Raw genomic sequence first — 25,126 nt, 5'->3', positions numbered from 1 at the left:
TCATCACCTCAAATGAGATAATATGTGTAAAGAACGTAAAAATTTCTTGTCAATTAAGAAGACTTATATTTTCACCTTTTTTTCTTCCTCCTTATCCTCGCCCTTCTTCTGCTTCTCTTCTTTCTCCCTCCTTCCTAATTTCTTCTCCTTCTCTTTCTTTTATTTTTATTCCCCAAGCCTCAATCATCTTTTTATAAACCCTTGCAACAAATCTCTCTGCCTACCAGGAAGGGTACCAAGCGTGTTCATACTTAGACTCCAAGCTGTTGACCTCTGTTGTCCTTGTCTTCCCCACTAAGCCCCTGGTTGCCTGGGCCCAGGATACTTTATATCAGTTTAGATTTATCTGGCATAGCTGGCTATAAGTCTTTATATTTTCTAGTTTCAGAATATAGTTTTTTTATACAAAGTATATTCTCAATAAGTGTTATTTATCGGTAGCCTCTGTAAAATTTTTATTACTAGAAAAAAACATACTATACTTGAGATCACTGGAAATTTCAAAACCAAATTACTAGGTTCTTATAATAATTATTACTTTGGGTCTATTTACAGACTTAATAAATTCCAAATCCAAATTTATTGAGGGATAAACATAAAGTAGAAATAATTCTAATTTCCTTAAAATGTATCTTTATTATTGAAAGTATTAAAGATATCGCTCCTTTTTTCCCTTTCATTGACCCCTCCACCCTGCTCCCACAGTCCCCCAAGTCTTCACCTCACTGTTGTCTGTATCCATGGCTTATGCAAATATGCATATAAATAAATGTCTGCAATTTAAATCCTACCACTTTACTAATTTCCATGTCAAAATCATTAGTTAATTAGTGATTTATATTTATATTTATTCCAAATACTTTAATTAGTGATTTGTGTTAGGAAAATCATCATTATTTTTTACACTCCAAAAACACACTGTAAAAACTGTTATAATAATTGGCATGTTTATTTAATTGTTATGGCTCTTTAACAAATAGCTTCAGCTATAATATTTAAGTGCACATAAATTTTTTACTGGAGACAGAAGAGACTTTCTTGAATATATTTTTATATAATCCTCATGTCTAAAGAATAATACAGTTAAATGCTTAACTGCTCAGCTTTTCCCAAAGGATTAAACATTTTACAATTCAGTGCCTTTGCACAGCCTAATACCCTTTCCCTGGCAAATTATTTTACCGTCTTTTAATTCTTTTTATTATATTATTTTTATTTTTCCCCACCAGATTTAAAACCTCAATGCCCTCTTCCACCCCCAGCCACCCTCCCCACTGCACTCACCACACTGGTGTCCATGTCCAGGAGTTCTCTCTCTCTCTTTTGAGTAAAAAGAAAAAAAGAAGAGAGAAACACTGTCCTCAATTAGTTCAAGGAACATTTTCACTGTGGATTCTTCCTTTGCTCCACACTCAGCACAGACAATTTCTCTTTCCATTCTTGTTTCCACATCACCCTGTAATTTCTTTATCACTGTTTTATAATTAATAGCTATTTGTCTTTCACATTCTGAGATAGAAATTCATGTTATCCATAGCTAACCATTGCCTCATAGCACAGTGCTGGCCATGTATATTCCAAGCGTAACCTGTATTCAAGATGTAAGCAGTTTGCAAGTCAATACCTTTAAAGAAGTAACATGATTATAAGAATATTAATACCTTCTAATCATATTTCAGATGTCTTTACACAAAAATAAGATAAATGAATCAAGGATCTGAAAGTCAGTTAGGATATGTATTATCAATTTTTACAATGCAATCTCTCCCTTTTTAGAAAAAAATCATAAATAATATTTCAAAAGTAAAATAGGTATTTCCTTTAAATGTTTCCAAATTAATGCTGGACATCCTTCAAAATGGAATATTTTTTACACTGTATTGATAAAATTATCAGAAATTATTTTTTATTTAATTTATTGAATGTCCTTTTCATTTCAAATGTACAGGCTCAAATTTTTTTTTAATTTTTCCATATTTCAACTCAAAGTGTAATAATATAAAACAGTAATGCTGTACAAAATGCCCACAGAACTCTGATTTTTGTCTTAAGATTATAGGTTAAGTAACAAAACATTTCTTTTCCTAACATTTTTTAAATCCTCAAATCTATATGCATTGCAAATAAATAAATAGTTTTGTACTTCATTATAGAGAGAAGGGTTCATATATGTGTGTACCACGATGGAACTTTTAATTTCCCTTTGATTTTTTAAAAATTATCTACTATGTTTGTCTTTGAATTATTTTCTATCTAACATATTTCACTACTTGATTCCTTATTTCTATCAGCTATTTTTTATGCCCTGGATAATCATAATTTGTTTACCTAGTTAAATGCTGCTCACCTTTTAAGATCCAGTTTGTTTATGTCTTTTATCATTTTATCAACTAAAGACGTCCTTTGTGACTCTTCGGACATACTCTTATTGATTGTATTTGACACACTACCTAGTGATTGTTTTTGCATATGTTTTATTCATTTAACTTGATCACAAACACTCCAGGGTTAAAAAAAAATCAGACCAAAAAAATCTATATGATGATTACAATTAGATTTACATGATGAATGTAATTATAAATTTTCCATAATATGCATTGATTTTATTTTAAATGTAAATACAAATACATTTACATCATAAAACTTGCAAATTTAATATTTAAAATTACAATATGTCTGTAATAAAGCAGAATGCAGATATTATTGAATATAGAAGGGCTTTGGTGAGTAAATTCAGGTCTAGTTCAAGATTTCGTCTTAAAAGTCTAGTGCATGTCTTTTACCATCCCAACTCTGCACTACCACTGCAGAGCTTGGTGTGGTATCTTACCATGCATCGGTAGTGGTGTTCACGCTGTATATTCTGCATAGAATTCCCTCCTTTCCTCTGCTACAGAGATCAACCACTCATTCTTATATGCTCATCTTCCCTCAGTATTTCCCAGTTCACCACTTTCTCAAAGCGTCCCTTCCTCTGCTGAAGTTAAGGAAAAGAATGTGTTGTTCCCTTGACTGTGCTCTCTAGATTTTATATATAATTTCAAAATTGAATGCCACATATGATTTCAAATATTTCATGTATGTTCCTGATCCTCCACCAGATTGTTCAATTCTAGAGTTTAGAGAGTTGGTTAGGAATAGTGCTCATTCTCTTGCAGATATTCTTCTAGATAACTGTGGATAAACCAGTTAAGACTGCAAAGTCTCTTGCTCTTGAAATAAACATTCCAGTAAAGGAAACATACAATGCATAAACAAATATATATTATTCCTGGAAGTAGTAATTCTGCTAAGAATGAATAAAAATTTAAGGAAATCAAATAGTAGCAGGGGTACAATTTTAAATAGAATGGTCAGAGTTGAGGCTTATTGTGGAGGTGATAATGGATCAAGACCAGGATTCAAATTACAAGGGAAATGATTTTAAATAAACATTAAGAAGATTGTGATTAAGCAGACTGAAAAGTCATCATATGATTTTCTGGAAATATATCTATATCTCCAAAGTGTAGGAGGCTATATATTCTGCATTAAGATTGCTAATATTTCTTACTCTCCAGGCATTTTACAATAAAATAAGCACAGAAAATATGTTTTAGAGAAACTGGTTGCCTGTGTGTGTGTGTGTGTGTGTGTGTGTGTGTGTGTGTGTGTGTGTAGGGACTGGGGGAAGGAGCTCACGTGTTCATGGATATGCGTTCATCAGAATGGTATAAAAGGGATTTATTACAGGACTGGGGTGGAATGGTTCTACTAAAATAGTCTTCTATTCCCAACTTCATGTATTTAAATCCATATTAATTAATAGTTCTAATAAATATAAACATTTTAATATTAATATTTTTTTATTTTCATCACTTGGCACATGAAAATCTTAAATATATATTGAACATGACTATTCTACTGCAATAGCACTTTGCAATTTTTGTTTGGTGGTATTTGTCTAGTGAACAATAATTACATCAAAGGAAATGGAAAAGTTCTGAGAAGTAATTTAAATTAGGCAGACTTCTAAAATTAGTAACCTTTACCTTTATGTGTGCTTACCACCAAAATTTATATTTATATATATGTGTGCATTAATCATTCACAAATTTAAATAAACAAAGAAAAAAAGAGTATTGATGGGTATTACCTGTATTGGATTGATGCCTTTCCTTAAAATGATTTAAGTTTTATAGCCTGAGATGGGAGGACAATTCACTGATACTCTAATGTTTATAATCAATGATTTGTTGGTGGAAGTGATGCAGTTAGCATTTAGTGGTTGCTTCTCTTCCTAGAGCGCATGTGCTTCCTAGTGAGAAAGAAGAAACCAGGTACTGTAAACTATGTTTGAAGATATTGTGGCCAGATATCTAGGTCTAATCCTTGATCATAAGACATTAATTATTATGTTATAGTCATCATCAGATTCTAATAAATGTCATGCCATAAATCCAAATACTAGGTAAAAACATCCTTAATAATGTCTTCCAGAGTGATAACATTCTGCCAGTTTAAAGGACTAGCATCCTGTGCATTGACATTATTTGGCTAGTCTTGACCTTGCCTACATAATTTATGACCACCACATCAGTTTAAAACCTGTGTGCCTCAACTTGACTTAATTTTCCTCTGTTTTACCTAAGTTCCATTTTTATTTTTTAGTATTTAAGAGATCTTATTATACAATTATGTATTTCCTTGTATCCAAACTTCTGCCCAGATTGTCTTTGCTAATCTTTGTTAAACTGTCTGCAAGAAATCTACTTGCTCATTTCTCCCACTGATCTGCATTTCTTGGAGTCTATTTATGTAATTAATATAGCACTTTGGTATTCTTCCAAGAAGTGGTGTGGTACAAAGTAAAACATGAATGGTTTGCTATTATTTAGCTTTGATACCTGGCCAAGATATATGTCTAATTTCAAAACAAGATCACTTTATCAGAAAAATTGTAAAGGAATATTAAAATTGAATTATACTAGGAGTTTAGCATTCTGCTATTACAAACAAGAACTGAAGTTTCTTAATATAAGAATATTTTTTCAAATATATTATGCATACGGCATAACAAATCTCTTTGATCACTTCAGAGTTCTCACATAATTAAATAATTACAATTTTCTCTTTACTATTCCTTCATTTTCAAATTAACATTTAAAACAGTTTGTAAATTAAAATTGCGGAAAATATATATTGCCAGGTGAATAATGCATCAAAGTCATAGAAGCAAGTTAAAAAAGATATTACTTTCAAAATTCTAAATTATGTACATATCTCTACTAACAGGGTTCTAGCACAAATTTGGCTGTAAATGGAGTAGCTTATCCCTGTTTTCTTCATACTTTACAAGTCTGTTCCCATTCTCCCCAGCCAAATAAATTAATAACTAATTTATCCTCTTTAAGTACATTCTCATTAAACATTTCTAGTTTGTCAGATATTTTCATAGGTAATTTTTAAGTATATACAAATGCATAAGTAGTGAATTGGATTTTAAGAAACAAATAAAGTACAATATCAGTGAGTGTTACAACCATCTGATTATAGTTAAAATATGGCTAAGATTTATATCTCTACAAATTTATGAGGCAAAACTTAGGATTTTGACAATACCAAGCTGTTCTTCTTATCCGGACTTTGCTGCACTTATGTTCTGTATCATAACCACCTATTCATTACCCTTATAAAATCAGTCATATCGTCTCTGCCTTTTATCTTGATCCTTTCAGTTTCTACAATGTATCTCCTACCACTTAGACATTCTCAATCCTCAGTAATATAAATAATATATTATAAAACTAAGCAAAATAAACAAAAAGCAAACATACCCCCTTTAGGGATTTGACTTTACTCTCCAGCTAAACACCATCCCAGGCCTCTCTTTCCTCATGATGTTTCTTCCATTTCATTTTTACCCCTTTACACATTTCTCAATTGTCCTGTCCTTCCTTGAAAAACTTTTTTTACTTTCAAGTCTGTAACACCACCAAAAATGTGAGGTTTTTTGTTTGTTTGTTTATTTTTTGTAGTCAGTGTTTCTATTCATTTCAAAGTATCTAACAGGCTTTGTCTTCGACATAATTGTTCTTGACCTGTCAGAAGAATTCTATACTATTGAAAGATTCCCTCTTATATCATATATCCTCTGGGATTTCATGATTCCATTCTCACCTGGGTTTTCTCCTACAGTTTTTCTGTTCTTTCATTCTCTGAGTTGACTGATTCAACTTCCTATTTTTCTTGTATTGTTTTCAATACTCAGTTCTAGATCATGCGACTCTACTTCATGTTCTCCAGATACAGTATTGATGATTTATACAGATTTCTAAATTGATATGTCTTATTGAGATATTGCCTGTGAGTTCCAAACATTTTAATTATCTGCCTACTTTGCATCCTCAAAGTGATATTCAAAGTAAAATCAAAGTCAAATAAAAAGCCCGTGAAAATCCTAGACTTTTCATCTATTTAGAGGCAGAGCAGACAAACATTTCGTTAAGTGAGCAAGTAGAAGGATGGAGAGGTGAAGAAGATGAGGAACATGAGAGAGATGGCTAAATAAGTAAGGGAAGATCAGAAGTTCCCTTTTGGATATGACGGGTAGGCTGTTATTAGGTGTCCAAGTGGAGATATAAAAAATACAGTTGACCATATGAGTCTGAAGTTTAATGGTGAGGATTGGCTAGAGATATAAATACGAGAGTTCTTAGAAGAAGGATGGAACTGAAGTCCGGAGGACTGAATGAGATCACCGTAGGAGTGAGGAGTATGGAGGAAAGACAAGACCTCAGTGTCTAGGAAAATCATTTAGGAATGAGAATATGAGGAGGAATCATTAAAGGCAATGAAATAGGGTTGGCAGGACAACAAAAGAAAAATTTACAGTGAGACAGTGCTAGAAAGCAAGTAAAGAACAGAAAAATGTTCATTTTTCTAAATAAATATGTTTTATCTCTGTAATGGATTTTTTAGAGAGAGAAAGGTAAGGAGAGAAAGAGATAGAAACATTGATGTGAGAAAGAAACACTGATCAGCTGCCTCCTGCATGCCCCTTACTGGGGATCAAGCCCTAAACCCAGGCATGTGTCCTGACCAGGAATTGAACCAGGACCTCTCAGTCCGTGGGATGATGTTCAATCCACTGAACCACCAGGCTGGGGAGAAAGTGTTTCTTTTTCAACCATCTTCCCCATCATAGTTAGAGCTAACTCCGTCCGGCTCAGACCTTTGAAAGTATCCCTGCTTATTCTCTATCTCACACCCAACATATATTCTATCAGAAAATCTTTCCAGCTCTAAGAGATTTGATTCCAACTCCACTGCTGCCACACTGGTCTGAGCCATTGTCACCTCCCACCTACACTGCTACAATATCCTCTCTACTGGTCCTTCCAATTTTGTCCTTGCCCTGTTTAACCTATTCTCAGTAGTCAGATTCTGATTCTATTTGAATGCAATTTAGATAATGTTATACCTCTGAGAAAAACCTTCAATATTTTCTCAGCTCTCTCAAATGCTAGTTTATCTGTCCCTAGTGCCTCCCTGATTGCATTCCTACGAAAACCCCTGGTCTCCTTGGTATTTTTGACAATGCCAAGAACTCTTATACTTCAGGAAGCCTGTAGTTGTTTTCTCTCCTAGAACATGTTTTCCCTAGATATATGCTCAGAGCATCTTCTCATCTCATTCAGAATTTTATTCAAAACTCATATGATTGTTATATACCTATATAAAACTGCAAAACTACCTCTTTTCCCCTAAACATACAAATCATGTATCATAGAAATGTACAGTTGGAACTTATATAATTTTATAACCAATGCTACCCCAATATAGTTAATTAAAAAATAAAATAAATAATACTTATTACCATTTACGCAGTATGTTCAATAAGGATGTATTTTTATGTTTTATTCATCCTTTATATCCTATCATCTGGAACAGCGTCTGGCACATAAAAATAATCTATGCATATTTGTTGAAAGAATAAATGACTAAATAAATAAATGAATGGCAAAAAAGGAGGAAAGAGAGTTTTTCATTAACAAATACCTCTTTGAAAAATTTAAGGCTGCTTGTCCTATAATTATGACAAACTAATGTGTTTTTTTTTAAAACAAGTAACTTATATTTAGACAGATACTCTAAAAATAAGTTATAACTGGAAAACTCACTTAATTAACAAGGACAGAACAGCATTCAAACTCAAAGGCTGGATGAGGGAGGGTAGGGAATTAAAACACAAAAAATGTTAACGTCTAATAGAGTCATGCATTGGGTTAGCTAATCCAATAAATAGACAGTTGTCAATATGCACATTCTGAAAATATGATGCTGGGATTAAAGCTTATAGCAAAATAAATTCTATATATTTTTATTATGTGTATAAATTTTACCAAAATTTATTGGCATTAAGACAGGTCTGCAGTTCAGAGTGTGTGTGTATGTGTGTGTGCGTGTGTGTGTGTGTGTGTGTACATATATGTAATTGTCACTTTCTGTTAAAAACATATTTTAAAGTTATTTTTAGTTTGAGACCCTGAAACTTTTAGACAGAGTAAACCACATGAATATTAACTGAGAAGTCATAGAGTGCACAATTTCTACTTAGAAACTGAAAGCAAGCTAATTCTTTTGGAGTTGCCTGGTAACTGATAAAGAGTATGTCAAATTGAAAGACAGGTCTGACTGAAGCAGCCTTTGAATAAGTAATAGAACTGTTGTCAACTTTAGCCTTGGAGAAGTGAGACAGGGACTGATTCTAAGTTAAATTGAAGGAAAGACAGTTGAAACGTCTTTTGTGTTTTTTACTGAATTTTCCACTGTTTGCTCTTAAACTTTTCCCCTCACCAACAACTTATGATTAATGTAGAGATGTTGAAAGTGAATTCTGAAGACATCATTCATAATCTGTTTGAATTAAATGGAATAGCCTAAGGCATGTGAGAGGCATGACAAGTTATTTTTTATTCATTAACCATTTGTCCATTTCTTTACAAATTCATATTCATATAATGGATTGATTTCTTAGAGAAATATAGGTCCACTAGGAATGATTACTACTCTAATAAAAGATTTGGCATATGTATTTGTTAAGATGATAATTATATCACAATGACTCCAGGGTATATGGACAATAAAACATTTAGACAAGTCTTTACTTATATTGATACTTTATATCAGGCTGTTGCACACATGCGTACAGATTTTGATCTATTTCTGTTTTAATTCCAGCAGGAAAAAAGTCAAGAAAGTTCAAGAATCAAAGGTAAGGAATGTTTAAGATTATAGTCTCATAAATTCATGTAAGCATAGGTGAAGAAATATAAAAGGTTGATGCTACTTTGAAAATATAGTTAAAATTGAGAAAACAGTGAGAATTAATCTTCAGTGTGATTTTAAAACCATTATGAGCCCTTTGGGGAAACTTGGCCATAATTTTCTGTGTGTCCCCTGAATTGTTGTCATAGAATTCCTCCACCAAGCATTGTTCGTAAGAGCTGGCTTCCTATCCCAACCATGATTTAGCAGATGAACTTTTCCTAATATACCTCATGGAGAACCATTTATTTAGACACTGCTCTATCATTTTATTTTCTATGAAAAAGCAAGAAAGTATTTATTTCTACATTAAAATTGCTGACAGCTTTTTGTGTGGCATAGTCAACTCTAGTCTGACAGGGAGAGTTTTTTCCCCATAAAGACATTGTTAAGTTTTGAAGATACTCATTGAGATAATAAATGCCTCTAGGAAGTTTTCATCTTACCAGACTATTTGTGTTGTTTTCCAGCAAACTACAGCATAGCTGGTTATTTTGTATATGGAATTATTACACTTATTTATTCTCAAAACACTTATGTTAATTCAAAGTTTTATGCATTGGTGTTGCTAAAGGGAATTTCTGTTTGAAGAAGTACTGGATGGCGTGCATTTGAACTCTATAAGCATTGTAAGCATACTGAGTGCTTCTTCCTTCTCGTGATAGGTGCTAGTGATTCAGGTTAATCTTAAATCATTTTTATAATTCTATTATAGTTCAAATAAGTTTCATGTCACTTTCTTCTTGATGCTTTATTGCCTTAGGGTACATAAATCATACCATCTGAAGTAGTAGAACTTATTTTCCAACTGCTGTCTAAGAACATGTTTTCTTTTATAATGTAATACAATTTTTAAGATGAGGCTTATCACTGCTTCACTGTTATTGGCTGACACGTGGTTCAGAGGTGTCACACGAAGGCATCTACATTACTGAATTCTACGTCAGTCAGAGGTGCATGGTTACACCAGGATTGTTGCTTAACTCTGCTTAGAAGACCTGCATTTTTGACCATGGGAATCATCTGGAATGTTATCTTACTGGAAATTATGGATAACTCATTTAACATGTTTTTAAATATCAATGTTAAGAGAATAAAATGTTAAGCTTTAAAGCTATAGTTGACCCATTGGTAGATGATAAAAATTCTGAAAATCAAATATTGTATCTTTCTTGGTAATCTAATTATTGAAATATAACCTATGTCTTCATGTAATATTAGTAACCAATTCTCAGCTAGGACATCTCTGGGTTTTCTGACTAATTGGTAATCTCATTCGCCAGATTGCTTTTATTATATAATCAGGTATGCATGCAGAGGAAGTCTTTAATCTTCTTTTTTTTTATTTTATTTTATTATTTTTTTTTATCCTCACCAGAGGACATTTTTTCCAATTTTTGTACAGATAGAGTGGGAGGGAGAGAGAGAGAGAGAAACATCCACGTGAAGGGACACATGGAGTGGTTGCCACCCGCACAACCAACCAGGGCCGGGGACAAACTGCAACCGAAGTACATGCCCTTAGCGGGAACCGAACCCGGGTCTCTCCAGACCGCAGGCCGACGCTCTAACCGCTGAGCCAAACCGGCAAGGGCTTTAATCTTCTAATTTCCTGCATTTTATGCCTATTTCTGCTTAGGACAACCACTTCAACCTCATGATACTCGTGACCTGAAATTACATTAACACACAAAGCACTCCAATAAACATCAATCCCTCTTTCCTCTGTGCACATGGAGAAGTATATTGATATCATTAGAAACTTGCAGTTCTATCTCTGATTAATTACTTGACATCCACACATGCTCTTATTCTAATATTATTTTGTATTCTAAGATTATATTTACATGAAATTCACCTGACAAATTGAATTTTGGTTCAATAGTTAATATCTATTGGTTTCTCAATTGATTTTTGTGTTTAGATTGTCTGTTGTGAAATGGGTTAAAGCCTAATATATTTAGTTACATAGTTTTTAGCTTTATAGTAGTTTGATATGCTTCCTTAAAGTTTAATTGAAGATAATAGCAAGACAATGAAGAAAGTCCTATATATTAAAAAAAAAAGAAAGATCAACTATCCAGAAAGCCATATTTCAAACATCTTTGGTGACATTACAGATATTTAAAAATAGAGTACAGTCTGACCGTTGTGACTTAGTGGTGGAGCATCAACCCAAGCACCAAGAGGTTGCCAGTATGATTTCCAGCCAGGATGCATGCCCAGGTTGTGGGCCCAATCCCCAGTGAGGAGCATGTGGAAGGTGGCCAATCAATGTTCCTCTCATTGATGTTTCTGTCTCTCTTTTCCTCTCATTTACTCTCTCTAAATAAAGAAAAAAAAGTTTTTTTAATAAAAATAAAATAGAATACATTATGCTTTTATAATCTCTTAAGAATTCTATAAATATTATTGGGAAATATTTTCTTTGAAGAATAGCTCTAGTATAAAGATCACAACAAATCAACTATCCTCTCCAAATATTTTTCAGGGGAGTATTTTAATTTGTGATTGATTTATTCATTTATATTTGAGCTCATTCTAGAGTTACCAGTGATGAAATAATAATAGTTTTTGAGAAAATAGCTTTAACATTCTGTCAACTTAGTGGAGTTTTTAATTTTCAAAAACTGTTTAAAATATTTACAACAATCAGAAGAATAACATCATTGTGGAAAGTTCACAAATGGTGATGCTGTAGCAGGCTCCTAGGGATCAGCTTGACCCTTGCTCTGTTGGAAAAAAGGTATCTGAGACTCTGCAGCAGAAAGACTCAGCTGCTTTCATCACACAGTGTTTCCCTTCTCTCATCAAATGGATACTCTTCACTCTTCCCATTCGGAAGTGATGAAATAAAGTACATTCCCCGTTCCTTGCTAGTTATATTTGGGGTGAGTCGCTAATAATCGTCAGGTAGCTAGCTAGTCAGGAACAGAGTGGATAAAAATTCTTATTTCTAAAAGCCATTGGATATATGACATGAACAAATAAAAATATTAAGTAAAACTAAAATATGGTAATTCATACATATGAGCCCTCTATGAGACTCTGACTAATTGTTTCATGTTTTTATGTTTAGGAAATAAAAATATAACCAGTACAATAACTAATACCTGAAATGGAGATTTTTGCCATTGTATAGAATTCAGCATCACTCTATTTTTAACAAATTACAATGTCATACATTAAGAATGTTACGTTCTTTGATATTTCAGTTTAGAAATCTATTGCTGAAACTAACAATTGTTTGTAGAACTTATGAAAAATGAAAAATAATTACAATCCTTAGTAAGTCCAAAACTCTAAAAGACAAGAAAATTCACTTCTAGAAAATGTGAACCAGCCTGGCCGGTGTGACTCAGTGGTTGAGCATCAACCCATGCACTAAGAGGTCACCGGTTCGATTACCCGGTCAGAGCACATGCCCAGGATGTGGGCCTGATCTCTAGTGGGGGCATTCAGGAGATGGCCAATCAGTGTTCTCCCTCATCGATTTTTCTATCAGCTACATACAAAAAAAAGAAACTAGACCATCAACTTACACCATACACAAGAATAAACTCAAAATGGATAGAACAGTTTAATGTGACTCGGGAATCCATAAAAATTCTAGAAGAAAATGTAGGCAACAACATTTCAAACATCATACACAGCAGAATTTTCACTGATACATCACCTAAAGCAACAGAAATAAAAGAGAAAATGAACACATGGGACTATATCAATCTAAAAAGCTTCTGCACAGCAGAAGAAACAACCACCAAAATGGATAGGTAACCCACTGTATGGGAGAGCATAATTGCCAACGATAGATCAGATAAGGGGTTAATTTCCAAAATATATAGAGTGCTCATACAACTCAACAAAAGGAAATTAAAATGGGCAGAGGAACTGAATAGACACCTCTCCAAACAGGACATACAAATGGCTAAAAGACATATGAAGAAATGCTCAACATCACTAATCATCAGAGAGATCAAATTAAAACAACAATGAATTATCACCTTACAACTGTCAGAATGGCAACCATCAACAAGCTATCAAACAACAAGTGTTGGCGAAGGTGTGGAGAAAAAGGGACTCTAGTACACTGCTGGTGGGAATGCAAACTGGTGCAGCCACTATGGAAAACAATATGGTGTTACCTCAAAAAATTAAAAATTGAACTTCCATTTGACCCAGTGATCCCCCTTCTAGGAATATACCCTAAGAAGCCTGAAACACCAATCAGAAAAAATATATGTACCTCCATGTTTGTAGCAACACTATTTACAATAGCTAAGATCTGGAAATAGCCCAAATGTCCATCAGTAGATGAATGGATGAAAAAGCAGTGGTACATATACACAATGAAGTACTATGCAGCTGTAAGAAAGAAAGATCTCTTATCCTTTGAGATGACATGGAGGGACCTGGAAAGTATCATCCTAAGTGAAACAAGCCAAACAGAGAAAGACAAGTATCATATAATCTCACTTATTTGTGGAATATAATGAACATAACAGTCTGATGAATTGGATAGTCCCAGAGACGTGGAAGTGGGGTACAAACTGACAATCCCCAGAAGAGGGGGTGTGAGAGAAAGAAATAAACCACAGAACTTATATGCATGTATGCATGAACAATGGACATGGACAACAAAGCTGGGGACAGGGCGGGGGGGGGGGGGAATCAGTAAAGGGAAAAGGAGAAACATCTGTAACAAAAATAAATTAATTAATAAAAAAATAAAATAAATATACTTAATGAAATCAAAAAAGAAAATGTGAACCAAAAGATTCATAGTTTTGTTTATTTGTTTGCTTTTGGTGAACAGAAATTCTGAATCGGTCCCAGACAAGTGTACTTATGGCAGATTTGTGATAATTATTCTTAAAAAAAAATAATTAAATGTTGTAAAGCAATGTGAGGGAGCAATAATTGTCTTAGATAGTGTTTACACTGTAGCAGTTGCATTATATAAGAACAATTCTATTTTTACTCTGTTTTATTAAAAACACAATTTGTAAATAAAATGAGGGCAAAATAAATTCCATTAATAATTATTGATTACCTTGAGGCAAAAAATGCCAATGTCATATGTGTAAAACTTAATAATAGATGACTGACTGGTAACTCTTTAATTACAAATATGAATATCGCAAATATTTCAATCCATTTTACTATATACCTAGCTTGACAATATGAATATAAATTCATTGTTGATTAACTAATCAATTAAAAATGTAATCCTCAATTATTATGAACACATTGTCAGACTTTTCTGATTTTATTAGCTTACACCTCTTCCATTTAAGATCTTTTACTATTAAAATATGATTACACCCTGGCTGGTTTGGCTCAGCGGTTAGAGTGTTGGCCCATGGACCAAAGAGTCTTGGGTTTGATTCTGGTCAAGGGCATATACCTCGGTTGTGATTCACCCTGGGCCCTGGTCGGGGTTGTGGCAGGGGGCAACCAGTCGATGTATCTCTCTCACATCAATGTTTCTCTTTCTCTCTCTCTCCCTCCCTTTCACTCTATCTGAAAATAAATAGAAAAATGGCTTTAGGTAAGGATTTTTTAAAAAGTAAAATATGGCCCTGGCCAGTTTGGCTTAGTGGTTGGAGCGTCAGCCTGTGGACCAGAGAGTCCCGGGTTCGGTTCCCACTAGGGGCATGTACAAAAAAAAAAAAAAAGTAAAATATGGTCACATTTCTTTCTGCAAGTGATGTTTTGTGAACTTCTGTGGTAATGTGAGCAAGTTTTTGAAAAATAATACATACATGAAAATTTTCTAAGTCCCTAAATATAGTATTACCTGGATAGTAATTGTTACTTTGACAGACTTTCAAAAATATAACAATTTATGCTCTAATGTATACTTTCATTAAAAAAATAAATTAATAAAAATATGTTTACCAGACAAAATCTAAATGATTTCTCCAAATGCCTTGCTCAATAACTTTCAAGTAGTAGAGGTTTCATTGAAAAGTAATAACTTTTCTCTGAGAATTAAGGTAATATTCTCCACTCTTTAATAAAATTATTCAAACATACCTTGGTACAATTTTAGATGATCCTGATACATGCTTTCATGCCACAGTACAGAGGAAGGCAAACATCCTTCTCTACCTAATGACGCTATCATCATCAACCAGAAGAGGGTTCAAACCATATCAGATTGTGTTTTTTATTTATGCCAAGAAGGGCTCAATTCATATTATCCTAAACCCATCATTGTCCTCCCCCTATTTGGTATATATTATCTAGTTTTTCAAAGGATACCAATAAATCATCTCACCCAAAGGGTCATTTACAAGGGTGTGCAAAAGTAGGTTTACGGTTGTTTGTATGGGAAAAGACATGCAGGTTTTGATTATTACATGAACTTTAACTCTGTTGCACATACTCACAACTGTAAACCTGCTTTTGTAGTTTGGTTTCCGGATGATTAATTTTGAGGCTCACTTTGCCCATCAGGAGGCTGTGCTCTCCGAAAGAACTCAAGGCATAATAGGTTTGGTGGTTTGGGGAAAACAACCCAGAATAACTGGATTTATTTTTTCTATGAATAAGTAATAATTTAATGCTCTGTGTAATATCAAATGAATAATGTTCATTGGATTTTCTTTATGTTTTTCAATAGTTTTTTGCCTGCACAGATCAACATTGATCTTCCCTTCAATCACAAATACAGAATATCTTTACTCTAAACTTTTAACAGAGCTAAATTGTTTTCAAGATAAGGTGTTTTATTTTATTTTATTAATTTCACAAACTGTCTCCTGAAATAGTTGATCAAAAAATATCAAGTAATATTAACCAAAATGTGTTTGAGGGCTTCATTTATTTAGCTTGACAAAACAATTTCACTCACCATGGTTAGCGTTTGTGAAAGAACAGCTCCTAATTTGGACATATGAAAATTAAATTTTTTTTTTTTTGTCACAAGTCCCTGTGATACTGGAGGAATTAGTGGGTCCCATATCCTCTTCAATAGTGGGAGTAGGGATCTCGCCATATCTTGAGAAAATGAATTTTCTAAGACTCTCACAGGAAAATAAATGATCTTTATTTGTATGGAGTTACATTCTCTAGATTCTAAAGTCCCCGTTCCCTTATTCCAGTCCTGGAGGCAGGGAGCTGGGGGTTTGGCAGAGCTAGAAACAGAGCCAGTGTCCAATGTATCTGTTCTGTGGTGCAGCTGAATCCTATGTAGCATCAGGCATCATAGTCCATTGGTCCATTGCGTGGAGTCCACATGGCCGTGGGCCATATGGACAAATGCAGGGTGTGGGAGCCCCACAAGCCATGCGTCAGACTCCAACAGCATGAGAGAGAGAAAGAGCACTTTCTTTGTTTAGGAATTTAAATATTCAGATTTCACCCCTTGCAGTGGACACATCTATTCTGGCCACTGACTTGTTCCTAAGTGTGACTGATAGGCAGGCACCTTCCCATGTCACCCACACCTTACTGGGCATGTGTCTAAACTGCCTTTGTTCAGTCACTTCCCCCATTAATCTGTGTGGAGCAGACCTGGAGAGTATTAACTTGCAGCTTCCTGGCAAAGCTGTATAAATGGCATGCCTACATTATCTGTCTTCCCTTTACTCCTTTTTTGTTAAATAATAACCAGATTACTATAACAGTATCACCTGTTTAGTCTGCCAATGATAAATTAAATGGTTTATCAGTTTTCCTTTTTCACTTTGTGTCCCCAGGTACTTTCAACATAAAATTTTACTATATTAAAGAAAATATATTTAGTTGGGTTTTTTAAATAACTATTTCTGCCTTCTTTTCCAAGTTCTTAAATTAACATTTAATATAATAGTACTTAAATATTTTGTAAGTTATTTGAAATTTTTTGAAGTATGAAGGATATAAATCTTATATAATAAGGATTTGTAACTCTGTAAGTAGTATTATGTTTAGTGACTTCTGTGAGGTGAAGTAGATGTACATTTGTTTGTCTAACTATGATGGATTGGTTAACTTGGAGACTATTATGTCAAAGGTCAAATAATTTCTCTTTTAAATAATTGCAAGATACATTTCATTCTCTTAACTCATTATATGGGTGACTATTTTATAATTAGATGAAAAGATATACATGTTTTACTGGAAAAAATTTATATCATTCTACAATTAATATCATTGTTTCTTCAATTATTGGTGCATCGAATCCTTATCCATTAGACATTGGAAAGTCAGGAAAACTATGGTCAAATATGGACTGTGATTTCTATCTAATCGTCTGGTGATGATTACTTTTGTTTCATTAAACATATCCATTGTATTTGAACAGGAGTTCTTTACCTCCATTACGCCCTTTCAGGGAACAGCTCGTCTCGTTCAAAGACCATGAACCACATTCTGAGAAGCACTGATTTATATAACGCTTCTCAAAATAGATCATGGGGTAGAGACTCAGCATGCTTAGGCTCAATTATGTATCCCCCACTTAAGGACTCAATCTCTTTTTCTCACCTATACTATGAATATAATATATCAGAAAATGCTGTTTTAAGGATTAAATGTAGTAAAGTATATGACTCTTTTGAGTAGATTAAAAACTCTTGGTTTATGTGAGTTCTTATTGTAATATGTTTTGAAATGTTTGCAACCATTTTTAATGCATCCATAGTGGAAACATATTTATGAAAATAAGCTTTAATTTCATGAAATGTTAATTTTAGAGGTCAAGACATGTTGAGTTTATTTTACCTCATTATATTGCATAATTCTAGGTTATAATCCACACTATTTTCCAAACTTGGAGACATCTAACCTATTTATATTAAACAGCTTCCAGCTGGTCATATTTTTATTCTTAGACTCACATTATTCTTATTATGCTCCTACTATGATATATGCAGCTCCATAGAACGAAAAAAATAACATGATGTCACGGACACTGCTTTGAACATAAACATATGGAAGATGAGTACACCTTGGTGTACAGATATTCTTATCTGTATCAAATGTGGGTAATTACAGTTCCTTCTTGATAGGCGTATTTGGGGATTCAGCGCATTATTAAATGCAGAGAACACAGCAAGAACTGTGCAGTATCTGAGATTTTAGTCTCTTCTCAATCTAACAGGTGAGTCTCACAGTTGCCTGCATGCTGGCAAACACATGAGGCTCCCGTGCCAGAGACAAAAACAGTCTATTATTCAGAGCCGTGGCAGTAAGGAGCGCCCCAGCATTTGTGACAATTCCCACCAGACGATGAGAAGAGGGCCAGATAATACCTGCGTATGCAGCGGTTCGCATTATATGACAGGACCACTCCCTCTGCTCAGCTTGAAAAAGGCGCATATTTATAATGAACAGGAAACACATTTGCTCTGTAGAGAGAACTTTTCCTTATTACACTTGACAGTAAACGCATTTGCCCCTTGTCCAGAAGAAAGCACTCTCTCTGTCTTCCAAAGATATTAACTATGCAGCATCTCTGAAAAGAAAGCCTGGGATAAATTTCCCAAAACAGTCGGTGTTTCTTGTGTTCAGACAGGCAGAAATGCAAGAGACCCACGGAGAATTGCGTCCCAGAGTACCGAGAAGAGTAGCAGCACAAAAAACACCTACTCAATAAACATTTGTATTTGCCACCACCACCATCACCACAGTCATAACCATCATTCACAGAGTATTTTTCCCAGATTGGCCTCGGGGGTGCAAGTCACATTAGAATAAAGCATCTGTGGGGTTCTCCTGTTCACAGCCTCTCTGTTGATATTTCATGGAAGGGGAGATGGTTATAAATTTGCTTCTAAGGTAAAAGTACAATAGAAACATACGCATATAGATAGATGAATAGAGAAAGACATAATTTTTTTCTTTCTATAATGTTACTGTGTAGTCATTTTAAAAGTCAAATAAATGCAGGGTTAAAAAGAATAATTGCAATAATTCACAGCTTCTGTGCAATTAATAAGTGCTAGGTACTTCACTTGATTTATCTTGATTTAACATTTATGAGTACTTCTTTATTGCCAGTTCTTTCTGCTAAGTGCTTCCCATGTATTATCTTATATATCCCTTAGAAGATTTTATATACCAAAAAAAAAGAGTAAATTTCACTGTCGATATATTTACAGAGGTGAGCAAAAGCAGGTTTACAGTTGTTGATGGGGAAATTGATACAATAATTAGTAAATAGTAATATAAGTATAAACATTGTCCTTCGTGTACTCACAACTGTAAACCTACTTTTGCCAACTCCTTTATATTGGCCATCATTACCGTTTCAGTATACGTGAATTTAAAAAAAAAATTTTTATGCACCTATTTCTGCAAAAAAGAAAAAAGGTCCAGTGTTCTTCTCTTGGAAGTGTTAATGGATATTCTTGTTTCTCAAATATTTGCAATCACTTTGCAGTGAATACTGTGAATTGGATGACTCAACAACCATTTCCAACACCAATTAGCATGCTTTCTTTTCCTAGACTTTCTATGGAGCCTAGTCATTTAAAAGCTACCTTCCCCGGGTTCCCTTGCATTTTGACTTCTGGATAGGTTTTAGGTTTTTTCTATCAGATTCAAACAAGCATGGCCTTTTATGAAATTCTTATTGAAAAACAAGGACAATTTAGGGGGAAGAAATTTTCCTTTCATGGATAGTAGCCAAGACAGTGGAGATCTGAATCCAACAGCTAGGCTGACCGCTTCCTTATGTACTTGGTCCCGATAACGGCAGAAGCAGTAAACTCTTTGATAGTCCACTTCTGTGTTGGGGTTTTAGTTGTTTCCAAGAACTCAGTATACAGCCCTTTTCTTCAATCCTGTGAGTTACTTTCTATTTCCTTTAATAGATCTCCGTTCCTTAAATAGTGCACATTCTATTGTTCATAACAAAGAGCCTTCCTTGAATAGTCCATCCTTCCATTCTGGACTACCACAACTAGGGATCTGGTACAGAAAAAGTACACAGACCTATGTAGCAGGTCTTTGGGAAAGAATCCAGGAAGCGAAACTACCTGCAAGGCTGTTGCAAAGTGACAGCCAGGAGGTACCAGGTGTTATGCTCAATTTACAAAGCAAACACAAGTGTTGTTCAGCCATATGTTATAACTATGTGGACCTATCTGGCTTGCAAGCATAGCAGTAGGAAATTAAGTCAGATGCAATGATGGTTCATATAGTCACTTATTCAAACTTCAAACTTTTCTGTTGAACATTGATTATATTCCAAACACTGGAGATATAGTAGCGGACACCACAGAGAAATTATTCTGCTTTCCCAGATCTTAGACTAAAACTCCTAGAAAATCTGCCCACAACGCAGAATACCAGCTGTTTACTAAAAACAGCGAAAATCCCATAGGGGTGCTCACAGATTTTCTTCTCTGTATCTCCTTTAACGATCCCCTTTCTCTACTCCAGCTCCTGTCTAAAGCGTAGGATGAGACACTAGTAATAGAGGGTGACGGAGGCTGGAGAGTTAACAGATTAAATGTATGAGAGATGGATCAACTCCCTTTCTGAGAGGCTGAACTGCTGCTACCTCTAAATTACTTGCCAAACCTTCAAGCCTTACAGAAGAAATAATTTCTAATTATGCAAAATATGTGTCTCTTAATCTTGCCCTGAACCTCTTCCCTGGGGTTCAGAATCATGGAAATTAGTTGCTAATTTTCATGATGTAATTCTCATAAAAACGTTAACAGGGAAGGGCTCCATGTCACAGATTGTCCCTACTTGGTCTGCATGACAGTTGATCCTCTCAGGGAAGTGAAGCTTTAATCGGATGGCTAAGAACACAGGGTTCCGGTTTAAGATTCACCTCAAAAGGAATCAGTACTTTTCTTAGTTTTCTATGTGGCAATCCTACTTCTTTATTATGTAAATTGCTATCCTCTCATGGACATGGTAGAACATTATTATTCCGTTATAATTTTTAATACATGATGTTTTAAGTTTCTCCTTACAAAAATCTTGGTAGGGAGAATATTACATAATTATATATGCTGTTAAAATGTTATATTATAAATTCTATGATCTATGTTATATCATAAAAATATTATATATTATGTAAATAATGTAATGAATATAATCACCATGTTAAGTGATTATATGTGATTTATTTTCTGTTCATGTATTTGTTTTTATGTTGCTTGTGTTTGTTTTAAAGGCTTAGAATAAGAGCTAATAATTATCAACCTCTTGCTATGAACCACACATCTATGTATTTCTTTATTTTTTTCAGCTTAGTATATCTTTTATTTATTTATTTTATTTATTTATTTTTTTATCCTCACCCGAGGACATTTTTCCATTTTTTGTACAGACAGAGTGGGAGGGAGAGAGAGAGAGGGAAACATCGATGTGAAAGGGACACTTCGAGTGGCTGCCACCCGCACGACCAACCAGGGCCGGGGACAAACTGCAACCAAGGTACATGCCCTTAGCGGGAACCGAACCCCGGTCTCTCCGGACCGCAGGCCGACGCTCTAACCGCTGAGCCAAACCGGCCAGGGCCAGCTTAGTATATCTTTTAAAAAGCTCAGAGAAGTAGGCACAATTTTATATGTAACAAAAGTGAATCTTGAAAGTTAAGTAACTCAAGAAAGATTACACAGTTAATGAATGCTTGAAGCTAAATTTAAAATAAACTTACTGCTTTCACTTGGACTTGTCACTTTCAAAATTATCTCTATGCCTCCTAGTGCACGTGAAGTGCAGTGAAATATTTCTGTTTTTGGATAAGTCTATATATGAGAATATACGCACTGCTTGGAACTGCATAGTAACCAACGTCAATGACATTGTGCCCACTGCTGAATGGCAAAGTTCTGCCTCCTCAACAATTGAACAAATAGGTTGGTTATTTAAATGTCAGAATCAAAATGAACAAAACATTCATGCTTCATAGCTAATATAAATGAGAGCAGGTTAAAACTTTAAGTGGGAAAATCTTAAACCTTTGCCTTAAAATAAAGAACTGAATTGCTCTGGGATTTAAAAAAGTAAAGGATTAATTTTATTTACTTCAATATCATTTATAAAGTATAATAAATGAAATTAAAACACTATATTAAACCTTATGAAGGGCCTGATAAAGCAATAATTATTTGGTTCAGTCAGCAAGGGGCATAAGATAAATGTGTGCTGGAAAAGCATAATTTTTAATGAAAATGCTTTGTTTTTACTTTTATTTAATGGGAAATAACTTCATTCCTTTCTGCCTGGTTAAAGAGTCAAATGGCCATATGATGAGTTAACCTGCCTGGGTTAAGCAGTGGCTTTGACATTCACAAGCCATGTGACTATAGGCAAGTTACGTCATTAGTTTGAGCCACAATTTTTATTTCTGTAAGTGAAAGACAGCCAGTAGCACCCATCTAAATGTGCTGTTGAGAGGAGGATTAAGTATGATTACATAAAGAAGGGTTTGGAACAGTTTTAGTACATAGTTAATACTGAAAATTGTCAATTTAAATAATATTACCATATTTTACTGAGTGCTTTGACATATAAACTAAGGTTTGGGGAATTATTTAATAACTATATTATGAGTTATCTTGGATAAGATCAGAAAGATAGCTATAGGAAGGAAAAGGATGCTTTTCAATATCAATATCATTCACAGCACTACACTTAATCACTTATTTTTACAAATATTGGATTTAATTTCAACTCAACAGATTTACCTTTAATTCATTCTGTTCCACAACTGACATGGTTAGTTTTGTCCACAGTGTGGGTGCATGCACAGGGCTTGTGTCTCATGATCCTGGCTGAACAAGAAATAAATGTGCAGTGCTATGTATCCAAATTGAAAAGTATATATGTAAATTGTATATATTTTTTTCATTCATTTATAAATTTTCTCATTTACAATTTTGGTATTTTTAAAATGTTTTTCTTGTCACGGTCAAATGTGAAAATGAATGTGATAATACATATATGAGAAGTACCTAGCACATTATCTGGACTCTCATAGGCATTCAAAGCATGTTAATTAAATGTAAATCAAACTTCTGTTTATAAATACATGTATATATTTGTATAAGTACACATATATATGTGCATATTATATATTAAATATTATATATACTAATTCATAATAGTTTCTATAAACTTATATAAATAAAATATATTTAAAATACATTTATAGAGTCATACATTTATACTTAGATATGTAAAGTTATAAAATTAATTTACTTCCCACCTTTTAAAATCTACTATGTTTATCAAACACGTACATAAAATCAGTTTCTTTATGGTTAAAATGATTACTTATTTAGTTTTTGTATCTCTTTTAAGATGTATTGTACATAACAGGTGCATGGGCAGGCGCATTGTTCATAAAAGGCATTTAAAAATATTTGTGAATAAATGAAGAATAAGCTAGAACACATATTTAGTTACAAAATGTCATTGTACTTTCACATGAAAGCATTCAATGCAGTCCACAAAGAACTATTTAGACTATTTCCAAGTGCAAGTGTGAAACATTTTTTCTCAAAATTAATTACTTTACCAGTGTTCTATATATAAAGAATAGTAAGGACATTCCCTTGAAGCCATCTTTTTCTATATATAATCTAGAAATACAATGTGGTGAAGTCTATTATTTTTACATTTATTGCCATATGTAAAATTTTCATTTAATATTAAGAGTTAAGGCTTGCAAATGTGGAACCATACATTTGCATTATAAATTAAAAAGTGAACTGGTATCTGAATCATATGTTATGTTTAAATAAATGTTTAATGAGTAACATATATAAATTGTGATCAGTGCAAATTTATACTATAAGAAACTTTAGGGATTATACATGTATTACCAAAATTCCATTTCTCCCAATTTTGGAAAAATGAGTGCCGTATTATAAAAACATCACATTTTAGATTCAGAGAGAAAGGCTTTTTTAATGTTGACTGACAAAGTCAATTTTCTAGGCCAAAGCAATTTGAGTAACGTAATTAAAGAGGTAGAAAACGAACAATAGGAAGTTATGTAATTCTTTGATTAAGATAAAGCTATTTAGATATCTCTAGATTAATTACTACAGCCACAAAATGGATAATATGTAGACAATTTAGACTTTTAACACATTATTTACTCATTTCCATGTTTTATTACTAAAACTGTTGTTCAGTATAGAGTTGCTGGGAATAATTAGTGAAGAAGACAGGAACTATCTAGACTGAAATGAAAGAAAGGAAGTATATAGCACCATCAAAATGAAGTATTAACTGCGGAGCTCTAAAAGAACAGGAACTGGGTGTAGGCTTATTTATAATGTTTTCTCAAGTTTTCTGGAATTTGAGAAGGAACACTAAGCTAACAGATGACATCAATGTTTTTTTACTTTTATTTTTTCTTTATTGATTTTAGAGAGAGAGGAAGGGAGAGGAAGAGAGAGATAGAAACATCGATGAGAAAAACATAGATTGGCCACCTCCTGCATGACCCTCAATGGGGATTTGGCCCACAACCTGGGCATGTGCCCTGACCGGGAATCGAACCAGCGACCTCTTGGTGCATGGGCCAATGGTCAACCACTGAACACACTGGCTAGGCACTGATTTTTTTTAAAAAATTAAATAAATGTAAAGCTGCTAGACAGAAAACTCAGGGAAATGTACAGGTGAACAAACAATTATGATAAGCCGGCTTTAATATCAACAAAGGTGAAGAGAGAAATACTTAAACTACTTAAACTGCATTTGTGGTTTCCAAGATGTACTAAAATCTATAAGCAAGGGCATCTTCTCATTATTCAAGAATTAATTTTACCCAATATGCTGCAAAATAAGAACACAATTATCCACAAATAAAGCAGTTATTAAATTACTGTCACCAATTAACTACATT

The 25,126-nt window shown here is 33.8% G+C and overlaps 1 protein-coding gene across 1 annotated transcript in view; it reads left to right on the top strand.

Moving 5' to 3' along the window:
• The window catches only part of FSTL5 (follistatin like 5), a 700,938-nt gene that overhangs the window by 109,969 nt on the left and 565,843 nt on the right, over positions 1–25,126 (top strand). The window contains exon 3 of the mRNA XM_036241790.1: positions 9,223–9,256. Within this exon, the coding sequence (XP_036097683.1) occupies positions 9,223–9,256 (34 nt within the window). The remainder of the gene's footprint in view (positions 1–9,222; positions 9,257–25,126) is intronic.

The sequence above is a fragment of the Molossus molossus genome, unplaced genomic scaffold (assembly GCF_014108415.1).
Source record: "Molossus molossus isolate mMolMol1 unplaced genomic scaffold, mMolMol1.p scaffold_m16_p_4, whole genome shotgun sequence".
In the NCBI taxonomy this organism is placed as follows: Eukaryota; Metazoa; Chordata; class Mammalia; order Chiroptera; family Molossidae; genus Molossus; species Molossus molossus.
The sequence above is the reverse complement of the archived record's forward strand: the minus strand, read 5'-3'. Positions and strand labels throughout refer to the sequence as shown.